Below are 23,968 nucleotides of genomic sequence, written 5' to 3' on the forward strand. Positions count from 1 at the left end.
TCCCTTCCCTACAGCCTAGGTCTTCGTGGCAAACGAATCTGCTCCAGTCCGGAATCCCTGAACCATTACACCAACAACCTGAAAACAGCTTTCGCATCCCGCAACTACCCTCCCGACCTGGTACAGAAGCAAATAACCAGAGCCACTTCCTCATCCCCTCAAACACAGAACCTCCCACAGAAGAACCACAAAAGTGCCCCACTTGTGACAGGCTACTTTCCGGGACTGGATCAGACTCTGAATGTGGCTCTCCAGCAGGGATATACGACTTCCTCAAATCCTGCCCTGAAATGAGATCCATCCTTCATGAAATCCTCCCCACTCCACCAAGAGTGTCTTTCCGCCGTCCACCTAACCTTCGTAACCTCTTAGTTCATCCCTATGAAATCCCCAAACCACCTTCCCTACCCTCTGGCTCCTACCCTTGTAACCGCCCCGGGTGTAAAACCTGTCCCATGCACCCTCCCACCACCACCACCACCACCACCTACTCCAGTCCTGTAACCCGGAAGGTGTACACGATCAAAGGCAGAGCCACGTGTGAAAGCACCCACGTGATTTACCAACTGACCTGCCTACACTGTGAAGCTTTCTATGTGGGAATTACCAGCAACAAACTGTCCATTCGCATGAATGGACACAGGCAGACAGTGTTTGTTGGTAATGAGGATCACCCTGTGGCTAAACATGCCTTGGTGCACGGCCAGCACATCTTGGCACAGTGTTACACCGTCCGGGTTATCTGGATACTTTCCACTAACACCAACCTGTCAGAACTCCGGAGATGGGAACTTGCCCTTCAGTATATCCTCTCTTCTCGTTATCCGCTAGGCCTCAACCTCCGCTAATTTCAAGTTGCCGCCGCTCATACCTCACCTGTCTTTCAACAACATCTTTGTCTCTTTACTTCCGCCTCAACTGACATCTCTGCCCAAACTCTTTGCCTTTACAAATGTCTGCTTGTGTCTGTGTATGTGCGGATGGATATGTGTGTGTGTGCGCGATTGTATACCTGTCCTTTTTTCCCCCTAAGGTAAGTTTTTCCCCTCCCGGGATTGGAATGACTCCTTACCCTCTCCCTTAAAACCCACATCCTTTGGTCTTTCCCTCTCCTTCCCTCTTTCCTGATGAAGCAACCGTTGGTTGCGAAAGCTTGAATTTTGTGTGTGTGTTTATGTTTATGTTTGTTTGTGTGTCTATCGACCTGCCAGCACTTTTGTTTGGTATGTAGCAGTTTATGTGCGTAGATGCTCCAAGTCCAATGGGAACCCTTAAAACATCTATTTCAGACCCCCTGAAATGTCTCATCCACTGTAATTTACTCTTCAGTATGTTGCATGTAATGAATAAAATGTCCTCTCACACCAAAATCATGCACTGCCAGACGCTCAGCCATTAGATCTTATTTGTTCCTAAACCTCCCTGGGACTGGCATTGACAATTTTAGTCTTGAAGAAACTACAATTGCATAAAGACAGGGAAAAAAATTATTGGCAGCAATAAATAATGGCACTAACAAAAGATTATATGGACCTCTACTTCAGGTAGTTACTATTTTTGTATATCTTTCATGCCTGTGCTAGCAATTGCTGTGTGAAATAATGGCAACTTGAATGAGATACAGACCAATTAAACACAAGTATTGTGTGCTCCTTGTATCTTTCAGAATTACACGATTCAGTGATATACTGGGACATATTACAGGAAATTAAGCTCTCTGGGGTATCTTTAATGAGCTGAGGAGAATGTACAAAGAATAAATAATGTTTTTGAACAATCATAAATTCATTATACGGACAGATATTTCAGCAATCTACTTCTCCAAACGCAAAAATAAAGCATGCTTACACTCCTTGGAATAAAATGGAAAATATCTCTCATAAAAGTTATATTCAAATTTTTCAATCTTGAATCCAAATTTCTGGTACAGAATCATTGCAGAATTTTTGGCAGACACGTGCAATGTCACATCTTTTTCTTGAGATGTCTGTAACAAAAAAAGAAAATAATTTTGAGCTATAGAACAAGAAAGTGATGATAAAAACTACAGCAACTTTATCTATATGTAGTATTATGCCTAAAATAACAGGCGAAAGTAAAGCAGGCATCAAATCCTGATTTTCTAAGACTAAATATGTATCAGAAAAATTTTATATTCAGCTTTCTTCTTCGCAGACACAAGTGGCAGCAGATAAAGGGCTGACTGTGTAAGGCATTTGATCTTAGATTAACACAGAAAATGACTTCATATCAAGCTGAACTTGAAACCTATGTTGTATAAATGTTAATCCCATATTATGTTACTGTGAAATAGGACCAACTTTGACTGACAAAAATTTGTATCAAAGTTGGATTCAAATGTAATCATTAGTTTACAGTGTAGCGAGATAACAAAGTAACACTTTCCTTTTGTGCAAATACAGATTCAAATAAATTGTTATCAACATGTAAATATGTGACTACGCCAATCCCACACTGCTGACGCTTGAAATCTATTTTTCGATCTGTAGGGTTAGGTTAAGGAAATTATCAGCTATGAATGAACGTAATCAATTTAGATAACTGACCTCACAAAAATTCTTGGAGACGTCTCTTAATTTATGTAATTTTTTTAAAGACATTTCATAGACACTCAGTAACTTAGTAAGCATGGAAAATTCAAAATATTTGCCATGATTAGTTAAGTATGTTAATTATGACAGCAGTCAATAATGACTGAACATCTCTTATAAAATGTTTCTGGGGGAATGTGTTGGTTGTTCAAGTCATACCCCTCAAGGGACAATTACTGTATTCGATAAAGTAATTTAAATAACACAATTCGTTTTATGTAAACTCAAACTTTATTATTCAAGCTATAAACCAGTTTCCACACAAATACAAAAATATTTTCTCAAAGTCAGATTCCAACCCTTTTCAAAAATGCACCTTTGGTATTACTAAGATTCCTGATTTCCTAATTCGTGGCCCCTATAGCCAAAGTTGTTCTTAGAATAAATAGTCAGCGATGACATAATAAATATGTAGAATAAGGTAACAAAAGCCACAATAAAAATTACAAACTATAAATGTAGCATTACTTCCGTAGGAACATACAATTAGAGAACATATAGGAAACATTTGCAATACAGACAGTGTCCTGGTGGCACAGTGATTAATGCAACTGCCTTGTACGTTGAGGTGGCAGAAGTAATGGAATAGCGATATGTAAATATATAGATGATGGTAGTATCATGTACACAAGGTATAAAAGAGCAGTGCATTAGCAGAGCTGTCCTTTTTACTTAAGTAATTCATACGAAAAAATTTCTGACGTGATTATGACCACATGATGGGAATTAACAGACTTTGAACATGGAATGGTAATTGGAGATAGACATATGGGACATCCCATTTCAGAAATAGTTAGGGAATTCAACATTCTGAGGTCCACATTGTCAAAAGAGTGTGCCAAGAATACCACATTTCAGGCATTACCTCTCAAACACATACAACACAGTGGCCGATGGACTTCACGTAACAACTGTGAGCAGTGGCGTTATCATAGAGTTGTCAGTGCCAACAGACAAGCAACGTAACATGAAAAAAAAAAAAAAAACAGAAATCAATGTGCGATGTACAACAAACGTATCAGTTTGAGATAGTGTGGCAAAATTTGGCATCAACAAGCTATGGCAGCAGATGACCTATGCAAGTGCATTTGCTAACAGAATGAAATCACTTGTGGCATATCTCCTGTGTTCATTACCATATCAATTGGACAATAGATGACTGGAAAACCGTGGCCTTGTCAGAGGAGTCCCCTGTTTCAGTTGGTAGGATCTGATGGTATGGTTCGAGTGTGGCACAGACCGCAAGAAGCCATGGAGTAAAGTTGTCAACAAGGCACTGTGAAACATAGTGATGGCTCCATAATGGGAGGGCTGTGTTTACATGGGACAGACTAGGTCCTCTAGTCCAACTGAACTAATCATGGACTGGAAATGATTATGTTCCATTACTTGGATAACATTTGCAGCCATTAAAGGATTTCAATTTCCCAATCAACAATGGAATTTTTATGGTCGACAATGCGCCATGTCACTGGACCACAATTGTTCACGAGTGGTTTGAAGAACATTCTTGACAATTCGAGCGAATGATTTGGCCACCCAGGTGACCCAACATGAATCCCATTGGACATTTATGAGATGAGAGGTCAGTTCATGTACAAAATCCTGCACCGGCAAGTCCTTCACAGTGGACGGCTATAGAAGAAGCATGGCTCAATACTTCAGCAGTTGTTGGATCCACATGATGGGGCAAATTTATAAACAGTGTGTGCCTCCTAAGAGTCATCAGAGCAGATATTTACAATTTTGTTTTTGCTATATGTAGCAAGAGTTCCCCTCCCCCCTCCCCGCCAACCATGGACCTTGCCATTGGTGGGGAGCCTTGTGTGCCTCAGCAATACAGACAGCCATACCGTAGGTGCTACCATAATGGAGGGGTATCTGTGGAGAGGCCAGAGAAATGTGTGGTTCCTGAAGAGGGGCATCAGCCTTTTCAGTAGTTGCAGGGACAACAATCTGCATGATTGTCTGATCTGGCCTTGTAACATCAAGCAAAACAGTACTGCTGTGCTGGTACTGTGAACAGCTGAAAGCAAGGGGAAATTACAGCCGTATTTTTTCCTGAGGGCATGCAGCTTTACTGTATGGTTAAATGACGATGGTGTCCTCTTGGGTAAAATAGTCCCCCAGTCGGATCTCTGGGCAGGGGCCACTCAGGACGACGTCATTATGGAGAGAAACAAAACTGGCATTGGAATGTCAGATTCCTTAATTGGGCAGGTAGGTTAGAAAATTTAAAAAGGGAAATGGATAGCTGCTGGTAAACCTTTCAGGATGTGAGGTCATGGCCCAAGAAACTCTTCTGTTCCTCATGTTTCGTCCAGGACTGCGCTGGACATCCTCAGAGCCCCCCCCCCCCCCTCTTTCCTATTAAAATTATCCTGATGCTTATAAATTTCAATGGTTTCTCTATATAGTCATGGATGATAATTTGATGTTGTAGATAAAATCTCTGTTTCAGAAAACTTCACTTTGTGGTTTGCTGACTGAAGAGCATGCTCTGCTACAGCTGATTTCTCTATTTTTCCTAGTCGGCAGACTTTTGTGCTCTTTTAGTCATGTATTTACACTCCTCTTGGTAGTTCCAATATAAACTTTACCACACGTACATGGAATTTTGTATACACCAAATGCTGACAGAGTAAGGCGTTTACCCTTCACAGATCGGAGTAGCTGACTTATTTTCTTTGTTGGTCTAAAGACCAGTCTGACGTCATGTTTCTATAAAAATCTTACACATCTGATTTGTTACTTTTTTTAATAAAATGGAGGGAAACTATGTTTTTCCATTGTTGTGGTTCGTCCTTGTCCTTCGGTCTTCTGTTTCTTAGTCATAAAATTCTCTTTATCTCTTTCCCTGAGTAGCCATTTTTCTCGAAGGCCTGCTTCAGATGTTTTATTTCAGCATCCACGTGTTCCAATGTGCATATCTGTTCGGCTCTATCAACAAGACTTTTAATGACACCTCTCTTTTGTTCTAGACGGTGACTAGAGTTTTTATGCAAATATCTGTCGGTATGTGTTACTTTCCATAAAACTTTATATCCCAAACTTCCATCGGACCGTCTCATAACTGAAACATCCAAGAAAGATATTCTGTTATCATTTTCCATGTCCATGGTGAACTGGATTTTTGGATTAATTGTATTTAGGTGATCAAAGAATTCGTCCAAAGCCTTTCTACCATAGGACCAAACCACAAACGTGTCATCTACAAACCAATACTAGCAACATAGTTTCTTATTTGCTTTGTCCAGAGCTGATTGTTCGAATTTCTCCATATAGAAATTAGCAATTGCAGGAGCTTTGCAGGACTTTTGCTACACCATCTAGTTGCTCATAAGATTCATCGCCCCACTGGAACTGACTCAAAGTAAGGCAATGTCTAAAAAGAGCAGTCAAATATCCATTATGAAAATCATAACTTCGTTAACTGGAACCATAGTGAATAAGGACACTATGTAAAAACTTACAAGAATATCTTCAGGAGCCAGAATTAGTACTTAAAGTTTCTCAACAAAATGACTAGAGTCTTTTATACACGAGTCAGTTTTCCCAATATATAGTTGTAAACGAGTTGCCCACATATCTCGCTATTTTGTACGTGGGAGAATTGATGACACTAACTATGGGTCTCAAAGGAAAATCTATTTTACGAATTTTGTTTCCTTGGGGAAATTTCGTATACCTGCTTCTATACTCACGATAATATCTTCAACTGGTACTCTCACAGGTGTTATAGCATAGTTTCCTCCTTTTGTAAGGACAGAAATCTTGTTTTGAAATAACATTATCTCCGACTTGTTAACAACACTATCAGACATAACTATATTGCTTGTGCTGCTACATTAGCTTGTAACTTTCTGAACGTTTCCTTGTGTCTATTAGTAGTCATTTCCATCGAGCTTCCATAGATGTAAACGTAAGGTAATGTATTTTATTCCACAGATCTATCTGTACCTTACTAGCAAGGAACAAATGCAGTTTCAGTACCTTACGGTCAACAGAATCCATTTCTCATCTTGTGTAATCTATCCTTTCTTGGAGTAGTGCTCTTTCTGTACAATCATAAATCCAATGACCCGAGCTGTCCGGAACATCCTCTTCAGCTTTAGAAAGTTTGGTATAGAAGATGAGTCTCTATAATGTAACAAGAAGGTTAAAGTACAAATTAAATGTGCTCTCTTCTTACGTAAAAAATTCAAAACGTCTGACTGATTTTGAGAAATCCTCCCCGTAGAGTCTTCTGAAAGAAGGCTATCACAACCAGATGACATTATATTGGAACTACCAAGAGGAGTGTTAATTTTTTTTTTAAGGGAGATGAAAATTTAATAGTCATGGGGGACTGGGAGTCAATAGTAGGAAAAGGAAGAGAAGGAAATGTTGTAGGTGAATATGGAATGGGGGTAAGGAATGGAAGAGGAAGCCGCCTGGTAGAATTTTGCACAGAGCATAACTTAATTATTGCTAACACTTGGTTAAGAATCATGAAAGAAGGTTGTATATGTGGAAGAGTCCTGGAGACACTGGAAGGTTTCAGATTGATTATATAATGGTAAGACAGAGATTTAGGAACCAGGTTTTAAATTTTAAGACATTTCCAGGGACAGGTGTGGACTCTGGCCACAAATTATTGGTTATGAACAGTAGGTTAAAACTGAAGAAACTGCAGAAAGGTAGGAATTTAAGGAGATGGAACCTGGATAAATTGAAAGAACTAGAGGTTGTAGAGTGTTTCAGAGGGAGCATTAGGGAACGACTGATGAGAACAGAGGAAAGAAATCCAGTATGAGAAGAATGGATAGTTGTGAGAGATGAAATAGTGAAGTCAGCAGAGGATCAAGCAGGTAAAAAGATGAGGGCTATTAGAAACCCCTGGGTAACACAAGAGATATTGAATTTAATTGATGAAAGGAGAAAATATAAAAACGCAGTAAATGAAGCAGGCAAAAAGGAATACAAAATTCTCAAAAATGAGATCGATAGGAAATGAAAAAGTGGGCATAGATAGAGGAGAAATGTACGGATGTAGAAGCATATATCACTAAGTGTGAGATAGATGCTGCCTACAGAAAAAGTAGAGAGACCTTTGGAGAAAAGAGAACCACCTGTATGAATATCAAGAGCTCATATGGTAAACCACTAATGAGCAGAGGGAAAGCCGACAGGTGGAAGAACTGTTAACTTTTGTACTAAGAAAGTGATAAACATAAGTAATAATCTCCTCATGTTTATTCGTTACTCATCTTTTTAAAGTTTCTCTTCGAAGCTTTTAGTAATTTTCTGCAAATGTGGAATGTGACATGTGACTCCTATGCTACAGCTCACCTTTTTATTTATTTATTCTTTATATCACTTTGTGCCGATCGTATAAACATCACTGACTGGAGGTCAGTGTTTAGAAATGTGGGCACAGACATTAATGGAGTGCGACTTGAGCTGTGGTACAACTTTACCCTACATTGTCTCAGCAGGGTGCCCAGTGCAGAGGATCTCAGGTTCAAAACTCAGTCAGTTCCTTGCACATACACATGTCACCATAATACTCCCTTCTCCACTGCGAATAGTGCAGTTTCATCCACATTATGTATTTCGTCAGCAGTAAACTCATGTTCGAGTATTTCCTCATATTTATCAAAGAATGCATTAACACGCTCTCTATTAAAATACCTTCCTTTGTTCCACTGATATTGCTTATGGAACAGGACAAAGCTGGATGATCTTTCAAAAACCTGTAATACCAATTTACTTTATTGAAGTGAAGTGGTAGATGATATTTCCCAGCAAGTTGTTACACAAGTTTCCTTAATTCAGTAGTAATTACTCCGAAGAAACCAGACTCTAAATTAATCATATGCTGTGCTAATTCATCTTCCACTTCTGCTATCATATCATTACATCTTCCAAATTATGATATTTTATCTAAACCCTTCAAATTAAGATTACTTTGGTACTCATATATCATATCTTCTACATGCTTCATTAACTCTAATTTCATCATGCCAATGTTTCAGCAAAGCTTCGTCTATATTCTCCTGCTTCCACTTATTGTGAACTCTCTTTGTCATATTGATCAGATGAAACACTTTTTAGTTGGTACGTTACTGCTATCAATGCCTAACTCATACCGCTATGATTAATAAATTCTCCATAGGTACGACAGGTAGCAAGACCCATCATTCCAAACGAGATCTAAAGGTCTAACCTCAAAATTTCTACCACTTGATTATGCTTAAACAATATGCCATTTGCTGTCACAGATTATAAAAACAGAAAGCACAATAAATTTTCATAACATAGTGTTGTTGCAATTATCACTATAGTAGAGAAAGTAGCATCAATTGGAAATAAAACAAGAGTTCCATGAACTTTGAGCATTCTGGGCTACTGGTCTGTGTGGTGAGCAACATTGTGAGAGTCTACGCGATGTGAATTATATTGTTTACTTTAAAATAAGTACGTATTCCAGTGTATCTACTGATTATGACAAAGGAACGAATCCAATTTTGGAATTTTAATACCATTTAAGCTGAGGTTTCGCTTATACAAAAATAATGTGCAGCAGTTAGAACTAAGGTTGAGAAAACAGAATGAGAAAGTATCTGCTAAAACCAAGCACAAGAAACCAGCCACTGATTTCAATGTAGATGCTAATTTTAATATTACAATTTCATGCCTCAGGAAGCTTTCAAATGGTGGTTGGTGATTTGTTTAAGACAGATGCAGAAACAGCTTGCACTGCTGTTCACAAGGTATCGGCCTGCACTGCCTCACAGAAGAAAGAATACATCAAAACACCTATGGAAAAAATGACTTGAGAAAACCCAGTCTGACTTTTGTCAAATATCGGTAGCATGTTTATCTGGTTAATTAAGCACTATTGACTACCATATCCCCATGAGATCACGTTGTGGAAGTGCAGAGAGATTTAGGAATTGTCAAGGATAGGTTTCTTTAAACGTACAAGTAATCTCTGACGCTGCACTTAATCAGAGCACGTTAAAATGTATACAAAGCACCACATGTAGCTTCACGACAAAAATCTGTAAAAAAAAGTCCAATATGAATAGAAAGTGAATTTAGCTTCAGGACAAAAATCTGTTTTTAAAAAAAGTCCAATATGAACAGAAAGTGAATTTACCAAGTGTCACAATGCAGTGGATTCAGAATTTATTATTGACTGCAGCAGCAAATCTTTTTTATATCTCCTTTTTCTGTTTACATTCATCCATCTTTATAACATGACACCTTCAATAACAAATATTGTGTATCTATAACGTATGATTAGTGTCTGCATTTGAACTGTCTCATGATGATCTCTTCATCTCTAATTGAGATTAAAATCTGTAATTGAAAAGTGTCATGATGGTCTCTCCATTGGCAAAAGATTCTGGAATAGTCCCCCATTCAGATCTCCAGGAGGGGACTACCAAGGGGGTGGTTACCATGAGAAGAAGACTGAATAATCAACAGAAAAATAACATTTTAAGAGTCAAGGCATGGAATGTCAGAAGCTTGAACGTGATAAGGAAACTAGAAAATCTGAAAAGGGAAATGTGAAAGCTCAGTCTAGATATAGTAGAGGTCAGTGACGTGAAGTGGAAAGAAGACAAGGATTTCTGGTCAAATGAGTGTAGGGTAATATCAACAGCAAAAGAAAATGGTATAACGGGAGTAGGATTCATTATGAATAGTAAGGCAGGACAGTGTGTTACTGTGAACAGTTGAGTGATAGGGTTGTTCTTATTATAATCGACGACAAATCAACATCGACAATGATAGTTCAGGTATACATGCCGACGTCGCAAGCTGAATTTGAAGAGATTGAGAAAGTGTATGAGGATATTGAAAGGGTAATACAGTAAGTAAAGGGAGATGAAAATCTAACAGTCATGGGCGACTGGAATGCATTTGTAGGGGAAAGAGTAGAAGAAAAGATTACAGGATAATATGGGTTGGCCAAGGAATAATAGAGGAGAAAGACTAATCAAGTTCTGTAACAAGTTTCAGCTAGTAATAGCGAATACTCTGTTCAAGAACCACAAGAGGAGGAGGTCTACTTGGAAAAGGCCGCATGGTCAGACAGATTCCAAAATCAGATACTGGATTGTAAGATGTACCCAGGGGCAGACATAGACTCAGATCCCAATATAGTAGTGATGAAGAGTAGGCTGAAGTTTAAGACATTAGTCAGAAAGAAACAATACGCAAAGAAGTGGGATACAGAAGTACTAAGGAATGATGAGATATGCTTGAAGTTCTCTAAGGCTATACATACAGCAATAAGGAATAGCTCAGTAGGCAGTACAGTTGAAGAGGAATTGACATCTCTAAAAAGGGTCATCACAGAAGTTGGGAAGGAAAACATAGGTACAAAGAAGGTAACTGCAAAGAAACCATGGGTAACAGAAGAAATACTTCAATTCATCGATGAATGGAGAAAGTACAAAAATGTTCCAGGAAACTAAGGAATACAGAAATACAAGTCGCTGAGGAATGCAATAAACAGGAAGTGCAGGGAAGCTCAGACAAAATGGCTGCAGGAAAAATGTGAAGACATCGAAAAAGAAATGATTGTCGGAAGGACAGACTCAGCATACAGGAAAGTCAAAACAACCTCCGGGCACATTAAAAGCAAGCATCATACCATTACCAGTGCACTGGGAATTCCACTGTTAAATGCAGAGGAGAGAGCAGATAGGTGGAAAGAATAAAAGCCTGTATGATGGGGAAGATTTATCTAATGTGATAGAAGAAGAAACAGGAGTCGATTTAGAAGAGAGAGGGGATCCAGTATTAGAATCAGAATTTAAAAGAGCTTTGGAGGACTTAAGGTCAAATAAGGCAGAAGGGAAAGATAACATTCCATCAGAATTTTTAAAATCATTGGGGGAAGTGGCAACAAAACAACTATTCACAAATGTATGAGTCTGGCGACATACCATCTGACTTTTGGAAAAGCATCATCCACACAATTCCAAAGACGGCAAGAGCTGACAAGTGTGAGAATTACTGCACAATCAGCTTAACAGCTCATGCATCCCAGTCGCTTACAAGAATAATATTCAGAAGAATGGAAAAGAAAATTGAGGATGGGCTAGGTGACGATCAGTTTGGCTTTAGGAAAGGTAAAGGCACGAGAAAGGCAATTCTGACTTTGCGGTTAATAATGGAAGCAAGACTAAAGAAAAATCAAGACACCTTCATAGGATTTGTCGACCTGGAAAAAGTGTTCGACAATGTAAAATGGTGCAAGATGTTCGAAATTCTGAGAAAAGTAGAGGTAAGCTACAGGGAGAGACAGGTGATATACAATATGTAAAACAGCCAAGAGGGAATGATAAGAGTGGATGACCAAGAATGAAGTGCTTGTATTAAAAAGGGTGCAAGACAAGGATGTAGCCTTTCGCCCGTGCTGTTCACTCTGTACATCAAGGAAGCAATGATGGAAATAAAAGAAAGTTTCAGGAGTGGAATTAAAATTCAACATGAAAGGATATCAATGATATGATTTGATGATGACATTGCTATCCTGAGTGAAAGTGAAGAAGAATTACATGATCTGCTGAATGGAATGAACAAAAAGGGCATTCCTGGCAAGAGAAGTCTACTAATATCAAATATTGGGCTTAATTTGAGGAAGAAATTTCTGAGAATGTACGTCTGGAGTACAGCACTGTATGGTAGTGAAACATGTACTGTGGGAAAACTGGAACAGAAGAGAATCGAAGCATTTGAGATGTTGTGCTACAGACAAATGTTGAAAATTAGGTGGACTGATAAGGTAAGGAAGGAGGCGGTTCTGCACAGAATTGGAGAGAAAAGGAATATGTGGAAAACACTGATAAGGAGAAGGGACAGGATGATAGGACATTTGTTAAGACATGAGGGAATGACTTCCATGGCACTAGAGGGAGCTGTAGAAGGCAAAAACTGTAGAGGAAGACAGAGATTGGAATACACCCAGCAAATAATAAGAGGACGTAGGAAGCAAGTGCAACTCTGAGATGAAGAGGTTAGCACAGGAGAGGAATTCGTGGCAGGCCGCATCAAACCAGTCAGAAGACTGATGACCAACTTGATGCTATATTTCAGTTAAAATCGCAATAATATTTGTTTATTTACTGGTTTCAGCTTATGTTAAAGGCTTCTTCAGAATTTTTGGCCCCCCTATGGCTGGTGCTGGTGGCTTCTCGGTTTTCTCATGTTACCACGATCGTACACAGTGACTGATGGCTGCGGAGCCACGGCTTAAATAATGTGCAATTCATGTGCCGGCTATGGATTACATCATCACCAGCCAATGGCAAACTCTTCACAAGAACTGTATAAAATTTGCATATTAAGTTCTCGTAGACCACATACGAGTACATAAGAAGTTAAATCATTTCAAGCATCAGGAAAGTAGTCATTTATGTTAAAATAAAATAAACAAACTTACAAAACAATAGAAGAAGCAGTGTAATCTATTGACATTGCTATGAAAGACAAACACATCATTCTTATTAATGTTTTGTCGATAAATAAATAAACTAAGAGAGTGGTAATCATATGGACATACAGATATTACATAAGACATAATGACAGGTAAAATTACATTAAAAGGTGCAACCATTAAAATATTATCATGCCACTGTATATTTACTATGCACTGCCCTTTGGTAAGAATTCAAAGTGACGCTGATGGCTAAGCAACGTGAACATTCAGAAGAAGTAGCAACTAGGCAATTAGTGAAATAGGTGTGTAGAATATGAGACACTGGAGACATACCGTAAGACTTTTGAAAATATATCATCCTCAAAATCCCAAAGATAGCAAAGGCAGATAAATTAAGGACTATCACACACACTCACCTAAACAGCTCAGGATGACATTCAGTTTGGCTTTCAAAAAGGTAAAGGCACCAGAGGGACAGCTCTGGCATTGTGCCTGATAATGGAGGCAAGACTTAAGAAAAAAATCAAGGATCCTCCATAGGACTTGTCAGCCTAGACAAACTTATTGACAATCCAAAATGGTGCAAAATGTTTGCAATTCTTGAACCCGGATTTCCCGCTTATTGTGAGAGGTGGCCTTAATAACCTCGGCTATCTGTGCATGCTCTCCAAATGGCATATGATGATAACAACATTATTCTCAATTCCTTTCAGTCTCATTATCCATAGTACAAGAATTAATAATGTTGGCAAGCATTAGGTGATGAATGTAGTGGACATGGCATAAGGATGTAGACAATGTGACATATGGAGGTTTGTATTGGCCCGGGGAGCATGCACAGATAACTGAAGTGGTTAAAGCGACTGTTCACAGTAAGTGGGAAATCCGAAATAGAGTCCCAATCTGGGGCAAATTATCACCTGTCACTATTAGGTAATACATCTATACCTAATGTAACTGACGTCAAATAATTTGCAGTTAGCGAATAAATTTTGAATTATTATGTACAGGCAACTAAATAATATTTCCATCCCAAGAAGCAGAATCTGAGCACTTATTCCACCTAATGAGTCACGGTTATCCTTTCTTCTTCTGTAGTGGTCAATCCAAGGATTGGTTTGCAACAGCTACAATGGCAGCTTGTCTCCATTCTGTGCGTCTTTCAGCTTTTCTCTTCATTTCTTTATAGGTGTTACATCCCACATCTTTCACGATTTGATCCATGTACCTCCTCTTGGTCTTTTTCCCTCGACATACCCCTCTATGATTGTGTTCAGGAATCCTTTATGTAGATGGCCTGTAAATTGCACTCTTCTTTTAACAATGAAACTCCAGAAGCGTCTCTTCTCACCTGCTCACGGTTATCCTATTGAAAAATAATACTCCCTTTATCATTTGCTGATGCTGTTTCCAGTTTCCCCAGAAAAAGTTAGTTTTCCAATACTCAAGACACTGATTCACAAAAGCTACCCTCAAAGTCCTACTGCTACGTTTCCATAAGATACAAACATCCCAATTTGAAATTCATATGGTAATCACTGGTGTTTTACACTGTTCTATGTTTTATTCTTTCAGATTTTTCATCACCAAACATTGTAAGCAGTAGAAACTGCACTAACCAAATCATATGCCAGACCATTAGTCAAAAATTACTTCTGGTATTTTCTTCAGTGTGACTTGTACTTGGTTTGCCAATATCATGAAGTAGAATACATCACCTAAAATTATTCAGCTGATTAGTATCATCACTATTTTATATTATTGTTTATATTTCATGTTTCTCTGGTTATTTTAAATAATCAGAACACACTTACACTGGCCCCATCTTCAATTGTCATTTTGTTTTACATTTGAGGAGAAAACAGCCTGTGAGGTGCAGGAAACCTGTGTTTCTCAAGGATTTTTGGCACCTCGCCAGGACACAGGATAGAACATGACACTGAATACTGTAAATATGACTGAAAAACATTCTCACATTAACAAAACACTAACTATGATGCATGTGAATTTATATGGCAGTTTCTGCACTAATGAGAAAATAGATGGCATATGAGTATCAGAGCACTGGCTGAAAAGTAATGAGGTAGATTTCTTTATTCCTTAGTGATATGTTGCTGCAGATGTAATGCGTCAGGGAAATGGCAAAAATGGTGGGGCTGGTATATTTGTTACAGAGGATACAAGAGTCACAAAAATTGATATTAGCAAATACTGTTCTGAAACGGATGGGGAATTCAGCTGTGTAAATCTTGTGGCTCTTAATCTAATTGTGACAGAGATATTTATTTGAGAATTTTGAATTAATGATGAAAAGTTCTTAAAGTCTAAAACAAAAATTGCTATTTGTGGGGACTTCAGTACAGAAATTGGAAACAATAGAGCAAGTTGCTAAGTCATTTTTCAACCCCCTCAGAATGTTCAATCTATGTTGTAGCAATAAGGAATGCCACACATGATGTGGCATGTTACAGAACATCATTGGTAACTTTGAAAGGGATCTGTGCACAGGGTGTATACGGCGACAAGGATAAAAAATTCCCGGGTTTCTCCCGGATATCCCGTTTAAAAAATACGCTTTTTCCCGGGCGAAAATACACTTTTTCTGTTGTAAGTGACAGTAGGTTTTCCGTAGATTTTCCCTCGGAACTGTAAAACCTACCAATTCTTTGAATGGTTAACGTTTTATACAATTGCGTAGAACTTCCCGGAAAAAAATAGAAAAGACGGGCAGAGAAGTTTTGGAGAGACTTCTAATTTTAAAAAAAGGAGAGAAGTGTTGGAAAGACCTTTGATTTGCAGCAACATATACGTTCCATATTTTCGTATTACGAAAGTATAAATTCGAATTGCACCAAACAAAGAGCGTTAGTTTGCGGAGCGTTGAAACCGAGGTTGCTATGTCCTTTTGTAGTAGTGATGGGCTAAACTGCGACTTTCCGATATCAGTGATTTCTGTGAATGCTACTTTTCAGTATCTGTTATTCTTAACTGTGATTTGTCGTACGTCGTGTATCCCTCCGCCACTGCTATTTCTGCGACTTCTGTGATTTCTGCTATTTCTGCGACTTCTGTGACTCCTGCAATTTCTGCGACTTACCACCGTATGAAAAAGTTACATCTGTCCACACAGAAAATTGCATCTCAACAAACCTGTCATTGGTAAGGATGTTTTACGTTTGTTCTTCCGTTGGCTTTAATTTTGTATTGAAGAAACAACTGTGAAAATATTAATAGTGTAATTAATATGTAAGTAGCCATACAGTAGCGTAATAGTTCGTGTTTATAAAATGAATTCTAACATATTGTTATGTTCACAGGTACGCGAACTACATTTTAGTCACTCAGTAAAGGGGTAACTCAAAATATCATTGTCAACAGATCTGGAGAAATTGCCACTGCGTCTTTAGACCGTTTTCGTCAGACGAGAGGTTAGTTTCTAAGTGTTTCGATGGACTTAATTACTTCAGTGAGATCGTTCTTGCAAATGTGAAATATACCCATTGAGTGGCTTTCATTAGAGCAAATTTTAGCAATCTACTCTGTCAATTATATTACTTGTAATTAGTGACAGCAAAAATTGTTTAATAATCCTTGTGATTTTGGAGACACAGTTCTGACTCTGATTACTGGTTGCTGTACGTATCTATCCACATCAAGGCTGTTGAGAGAGACTCATGAAGATTCAAGATATTAGATAGCTCTTAGAAGATTTTGCAGTTTAAAAGTAACATAATTGTGAAATAAGTGTGCAGATGAGTGATTAAACTGTGTTTTATTGAAGTTCATAGTATGAAGGCTTTCACGACCGGATGACATATCTTCTGGTAAACCTTGCGGGATGTAAGGTCGTGGTCCATGAAACTCTTCAGCTCCTAACGTTTCGTCCAGTGCTTCGCTGGACATCTTTAGAGGGGTGTTTCTCCTCCGGTGAGTCTTGCCGACTGACGGGTCGGACGTCTGAGAGCGACTTATGTATCGTAGAAAGTGGGCGTGACCAGAGTTACACGTGATATGCAGAGATAACCTTTGTCAGAGATAAAACTTAACTATCGATCGTAATCTTGTCACGGATAAAACTGTCTAGCAATTCTGTAGTGCTACCGTCCAAATATCACTAAGTTTCATGGTCTCTTCTTTCCGATTAAAATTATCCCTATGTTTATATATTTCAATTGCTTCTCTACAAAGCCGTGGGTAATAGTTCGTCGTCGTAGATAAAATTTTTGTTTCAGAAAACTTCACTTGATGATTTCCTGGCTGAAAAGCGTGTTCTGCTACAGCCGATTTATCTGTTTTTCCTAATCGGCAAAGACGATGCTGAAGAGTTTCATGGACCACGACCTTACATCCCGCAAGGTTTTATTGAAGTTGTTGTGCGATTTTAAAGGAATAATAAATGTTAAATACAGTGAGTGAATAATGAAAATCTCATTTTCCACATGTTTAAGCCGTCCTATACCCGTAATTTTCCGCCACTTATTTACTGGTAAACAATAGTTGGAGAGTGACATGCCGCCCCCCCCCCTCCCCATCTCCACAATCTTGGTGTGACACTGACTTGTAACATATCCCAAAGTCTACAATATGCATTTTGAGGCTGTTGATATGAAAGTGGGAAGTACAGATCTTCCATTTAAATCAGGAATAGCTTAAGTGCACTACTTGAAAGTAACACAAGAAAAGCGTACTTATGTCCTACTTAAGCAAAAAGTTCTTGTGTGTGAAGTTGCCATGTAGAACACCAGGTATAAAACTTTTCTCCCGAGTCTTGAACTGTGTCAGAACAAAAGTGAGGTATTCATATGACCCAATAATACTGTTTTCATTTCACTACACTTATACAGATGTCTGAGTTCCTCTGTGTTAACATTGCAAAGTCCTGTAGGCATGTGGAGTATTAAGCAAAACTGTCATATTGGAAGCAGGATCAAACACATTTGTTACGTTACTTGATATTTTCAGGAGAAAAAGGCAATGTTGCTTCTTACTAATATACTTTCAGAGTCACAGCTGTGTTTGACCAACCATAACTGATAATGAATGTGCATGTAGTCATATAATGTGAAGGGCTTATTTCAATAGTGGTAGAAGTCCATTACCTACACTTTTCTGTCTATAATGCTTCTGAAATTAATGATCCAAACAAACATAAATAAAGGTTCATCTCTAGCAAGAAGCCATATGCTTGAATATTTCTGGTATCTCAACTGCAGATTTTTCAGCGCTCATTTAACTTTACGACTCTGTATCTCAAAATGAACAAAAATGGACTTGTACCACTAATGAAATAAGTCCTTCATGTGCACACACAGCACACCGATCTCGTGAGGCACAAGGCTCTTATAACGAAGTACGTACGTCGGTCAACAGATGGCAGTAGGAAAAGAATGTTAACTGCGCTTTTTAGTTGCTACTTGCGACTCTTAGTTGCGATTTGTCACAGAAATCGCAGTTTCTGGGTAGCGAATAGCGTAGTATGAACTTTGCTCAACAGATGGCACTGCTAACTGCGCTTTTCAGTTGCTACTTGCGACTCTTAGTTGCGACTTGTCACTGAAATCGCAGAAAGCAGTGCTAAATTCGACCAATAGATGGCTCACGTCTTTGAATGTGAAATACTACTTGCAACTGCTAACTGTGACTGAAATCGCAGTTAGATTCTGTAAAGTTATTATTGTGATATCTGCGACTTCTCAGTCACTGTGATTTCTAACAGATACGCGATTTCCTGCCCACCACTATCCTTTTGTAAGCGAGTCATATCTCAAGCCACGAGATCTCGTCAGCCGATGGCAGCAGCTATTCAGAGCATAGGATACATGTTACAGTCAGCCAATAGTAGAGGTGGGCCAAACGGTTATTCTGGAGTAACCGTTATCACAGTTCCAGTTATTCTTTGATAACCGTTATCGTTAACGGTTATTAATAACTGCCAAGTTATTTTTCGCTAGCGAATACCGATAACTCCGACAGTTAAATAACGACATAGTTGGAATCCATCAGTTTAGTTATCAGTATAACTGCGAGTAGTGTGAAATAGCAGGAATGTCGTATGAATAGTGTCATAACCTCAGCTTATTAACTCCGGGTACATTTTAGTTGATGTTAGAACGATTATTAGTGTTTCAGATTATATGTTTGTAGGTTATCGGTCGCTATTAGAAATATTATCTTCGCAGCTGCGACAGAAAGTACGCGGAACTTCGCCAAAGCACTGTTTAAGTAAAATGTTAACAACGTGCGTTTTTAAGTATGAAGTAATATGTAAACTGAGTACTGTAGGTTAAATTCGAAGCTTAATTTCTTGTGCTGCTCACATAATAGAATAAAGTGTACAGCCTTGTAATACAACAAAAAATATACGTAATGTGACAGATTCGTTTACTCCTGTGCTGTAAAAGCTAGTCCTATTGGGGAAAGTGTGAGTACGCTAATCCAAGTTTTATGTCACATTTGCAAACTGCTCGATTTCTCCAGCGACAGCATGTTTATAACATATGAAGACATGCAGATCGAAAAGGTTGACAGTGTTACATTTCTGGGACTACAACTCGATAATAAATTCAGTTGGGAAGGGCATACCACATTTTTTCATTCTATTATTTCATAAGGGAACATATTCTGTGGTAACTCATCAAACGTAGCAAAAGTTTTTCGCATGTAAAAGCGTGTAATAAAAATCGTTTGTGGTATCAATTCAAGAACATCATGTAGGAACCTGTTCAAGGAACTTTGTATTCTAACCACTGCTTCCTAGTATATTTATTCCTTAATGAAATTTGTTACAAGTATTTCCAACCAATAGCTTGATACATAATATCAGTACTAGAAATGGGAACAGCAATCTACATAAAGACCTAAAATTACTTACTTTGGTCCAAAAGGGGTCCAATATTCAGGAACATGCATTTTCAATAAGCTGCCAGCAAGTCAGCAACCATTAAAAACTGGGTTTCAGATAAGGCACGGTTTACAGTGTGTTTGAATGACTATTTGATACATAAGTGTCTGATTCCACCCATCATCAATATGCCAGAAATGTCTATTTTAAGTGTGTCTATGATGTCACTACATACACATGGCAACAAACACGAAGATACATATCAATAATACAATAACATTTCCCACCAAAAATACAATCAAACCAATGGGACAACTGCGGGAAGTTGGGGGTTTTAGGGTGAGGACAAGCTAGTAAAAGAAACACACCATGATCCCAAAACACAAAATGAAGAACAAAAAAGAAAAAAATACAGCATTCTGCTACACCAACAAAAATCTGCAGGAATCGGACACTTCCCTTGAACAATATAGGTCAACTATAGGTGACCATACCAAAACACCAATACCCACAACAAAAGTACGAAAATTGGAATCAGACATTTCCCTTGACCTACATAGGTCAACCTCAGATGACGATACTAAAACATCAACACACACAATTATGAAAATGGGAATCGGTCATTATCCGGTGACCTATATAGGTCCACCACAGCTACTGATGCCAAAAAACCAACACCTACAACTGCGAAAAATAAAACCACAATCCCAAAAGTCCACAAATCAATCATCCCTACATAAATTAAATCACATTCAATACTTCATAAATACACAAAACATCACAGCTAGAAAAAAAAAAAAAAAAAAAATTAATTACCACCAGCAAATTCCGGCACTGCAACCTTGATCGACAGCCCCCCCCCCCCCCACCCACACACACACACAAAAACCAACTCATAAACACCGTGCCGTAATGACATTCACACACCACAACACCTTTACGTCGAAGCAGACGGGTGGAATCAGACGCTTCCAGTGACCCCTCCTTCTACTCTGTAGATGAATATCGTAACAGAGACTGATAGACCAGCTTAGGTAAAAATTCTGCTATATTTCAGTTTTGACAGCACTTGGTTGCAACAGTCAAGATCGGGTATTCTGTGTACGATAAATTTATTAAAAGTACGTAACTGTGTTTTATTCTGTCAGTGTACCAATTCTGTAAATATTAGCAGTTACTGTGATATATTCACGTATTTTGACAATCTCCTGACAAATGATGAGGATAATAATTATTATATTCCACTGTATTATGTTATACTTTCTGACATGTTATTTGTCATTCGCGATGGCCAGCGGCTATTTCCGTAGCAGTACGAAAATATTTGTTCGCTCCAGTTACTATCCTCTCTGGAAATATCACCTGGAACTACGACCTTTAACTGGAGTCACCGAGTCAGGAACGTCTAGACACACAGTTATTCCGTTACCAGCTTCCAGGTTATCTGTGGTGGTAGCCCGATAACTACCAGAGAACTAGAACTACGAGCCAATAACGATAACTGCCAGAGGAGAATACCGGCTCTGACAGTTATTTCCATAGTCGCTCGAATTCCTTAGTAACCTTCCTTGTACTACCCGTCCAAGCTAAATTAACACGTAAGGCGGTGGCTTAAGGGAACGACCGTACTTGTTAATGCCTGTACTGCAGCTCCTATCAGCCACGGCTCGGACATTAACTTTATTTAATTGTTTATGCTAAAAGTAACGAAGGCCCACGAAATAGTACACAGTTCTTATCAACAGATGGCGCGCAGTCTCACAGTTATTCCCATGGTCTATAGAACGCCTTCCAAATGCGCAGTACGATCTTCGGTCAACAGATGGCGCGAGGCACTGTTGACACTAAACAGTTATTGCAATAACTGCCAGAATCAGAGGAACGGTTATCGCAGTAACCGTTACTTCTCAGTAACCGGTTATTTCTATCAGTTACGTTATTTTTTGCCACCTCTAGCCAATAGCAAGATCACTGGTTACATAGCGCGAACACGCAAGAGGAAAAGTTAACGGTTTACATTAATGTACACAGTACCGTATATCTACAAGAAAAGCTAAGGTTTCACATATGATATTAGTCTCTAAGATTAACACGCTACAACAGAAGCTAAGCTTTCACATGTAATATTGATCTTCTTTGCGTGTGTTATATTTTAAGATACATCACACAAATGTGCCAGTAAATTTAAAATTATGACATAAATGTCTCGGCTCGAAATTCTTGTAGGTGGCTGGTCCTCAAACTGTTCAGTTTCGAACGCTCTGTGATTTAGATATCCATCCCACTTTTTCACAGGTAACATAATTCATCTTGCGTAAAAAGAAATTTACTTTGAAAGTAACGCTTTTCTAACCACCGTTCGCAATACTATCCGAAGACTGTTAGAAATAGGTTCGATTTACTTTTCCAGAGAGCGCCAGAAAACAGGCATTATTGTGCGTGTGCAACTGCAGTGGTGTAGGAAGTTCGTTTGTATAAAGCACTAAAAGAGCTTACATTACACATAAAAGAAACAGGGCATCAGAGGGTACTCCAAAGAGCATCGGAATTTCGTAAACCATACTAAAATGCATAATTCGGCTTGAAGTGCGAATTGGCTTTTTCCAGATTCACAATGAAGTAGGTCCCATCTGATATTAAGCTTTTCAGTGCGGTTTTTGGGATGTAAATTTTCTTGGAGTACCAGTACTCTACGATCTCATTTTTGGTTCTTTATTATGGCATAATGCCATATATGGCAGAAGATGATAATGTGCACTTGAAATTCAGCGAAAAGTTGGAACTAGCCAATACTGTAGAATGAAACACTTCGTATCAAATAAAATGATTGCCTCAGCGGAAGGATTAATAAAGCTAAATTTCTTTAGCAAACCTGCAAAAATAACTTCACTGTTCTGCAAGGAGATTAATGCCTAACTGCTACTAACTTGCAAATAAAATAAAATCAGAAAACTGAAATTAATAATATATTTCTGCCCTCCGTAATTATGTGAATGTATTTTAATTCACTTGATAGCTCCCGGCCACAGAAATCCGTTTTGTTTTCATTTGACTTGGGAGCTGTACACGAAGAGAAGCAGCGAAATCACTTAACGTAAACACGTGTCACGTGGAGGTTAACCCCCTCCCCACTACAACTCTGTGCAAGCGTGAATCTGGCAGCTAGGGCGCGCGAGAAAAAATTTTCTCGTTTGCATCTGGCTGCTTGCTGCTGCTACCGATACAGCTAACAGCCAAACTTCAAGTAGCGGGAGAAGGCACTGCATATACGCGAGTCAAATGCGCTTGCGCAACAGACCGCTGGCAATTGGTCAAACGAACCTAATGTGAACAGTTGTGACGTCATGCTCATAGCATGCAGTTTATTGTAATGAGGAATTACAGTCTGCGCCCTACGGCCTTTGACATATTTTTGCTATTTGCAAACGCTTGTGCATGCACGGTTTTTTTGTTGTTGTAAATTGCACATTTCCTTTGTCACTAAAGTTTTATTTGTTTCCCCTCTCGTTTATATTTTATTGCTGCAGTATCATTCTCCAGCAGCAGGATACAATAACATTCTTTGCTAGAGAATCAATTCTGCAGCCAAAATTAAAAAAAAATTTAACTGAAAGCTAAAACAATGAAAAATTCCCGGAATCCCGAAAAATTCCCGGGTTTTTCCCCGGTTTTCTCCCGGATGAAAAAATTCCCAGTTCATTCAAAAACTTGAAACATTATATACCAGTGTCAAACAAGAATAAGTAGAAATGAAACTGTTTTTGAGAACCTCTTTAAAATTGATTTAACTTTGATTTTTATAAGAGGAGAACAAGTATACCACAATCATAAAAGCAAAACTATGAAGAACAATGTTAAGTGGTACACAGATGAACTTACCAATATTAGGCAAAATATGATGTCTTTGTACCATACGTATAAAACATCTCCTAAATATGGAACTGAGCAGAACAATGAATTGCGCAAAAGCTTATGTTGAATGTAAGACAACGTACAGAATTAAGCTTAGACTGGAAAAATGAACAGTGTACGAAAGGCACATTGAAGGTGCTCCTAATTAATGCAAAGCTTTTT

The 23,968-nt window shown here is 38.5% G+C and overlaps 1 protein-coding gene across 2 annotated transcripts in view; it reads right to left on the reverse strand.

Annotated features, from left to right (window-relative positions):
* Positions 1 to 1,735: 1,735 nt before the first annotated feature.
* Positions 1,736 to 23,968, reverse strand: part of LOC126482403 (cysteine-rich protein 2-binding protein) — a 189,438-nt gene continuing 167,205 nt past the window's right edge. Inside the window, exons 11-12 of one of the 2 annotated variants that reach the window (XM_050106523.1) lie at positions 6,606 to 6,721; positions 1,854 to 1,987 (exon numbers count right to left, since the gene is read on the reverse strand). In XM_050106523.1, coding sequence (XP_049962480.1) covers positions 6,644 to 6,721 — 78 coding nt within the window. In that variant the 3' untranslated portion in view covers positions 1,854 to 1,987; positions 6,606 to 6,643. Of the gene's footprint in view, positions 1,988 to 6,605; positions 6,722 to 23,968 lie in introns of both variants that reach the window. The other variant, XM_050106522.1, reaches the window with a different exon arrangement.

Source organism: Schistocerca serialis, chromosome 5 (assembly GCF_023864345.2).
Source record: "Schistocerca serialis cubense isolate TAMUIC-IGC-003099 chromosome 5, iqSchSeri2.2, whole genome shotgun sequence".
Classification (NCBI taxonomy): domain Eukaryota; kingdom Metazoa; phylum Arthropoda; class Insecta; order Orthoptera; family Acrididae; genus Schistocerca; species Schistocerca serialis.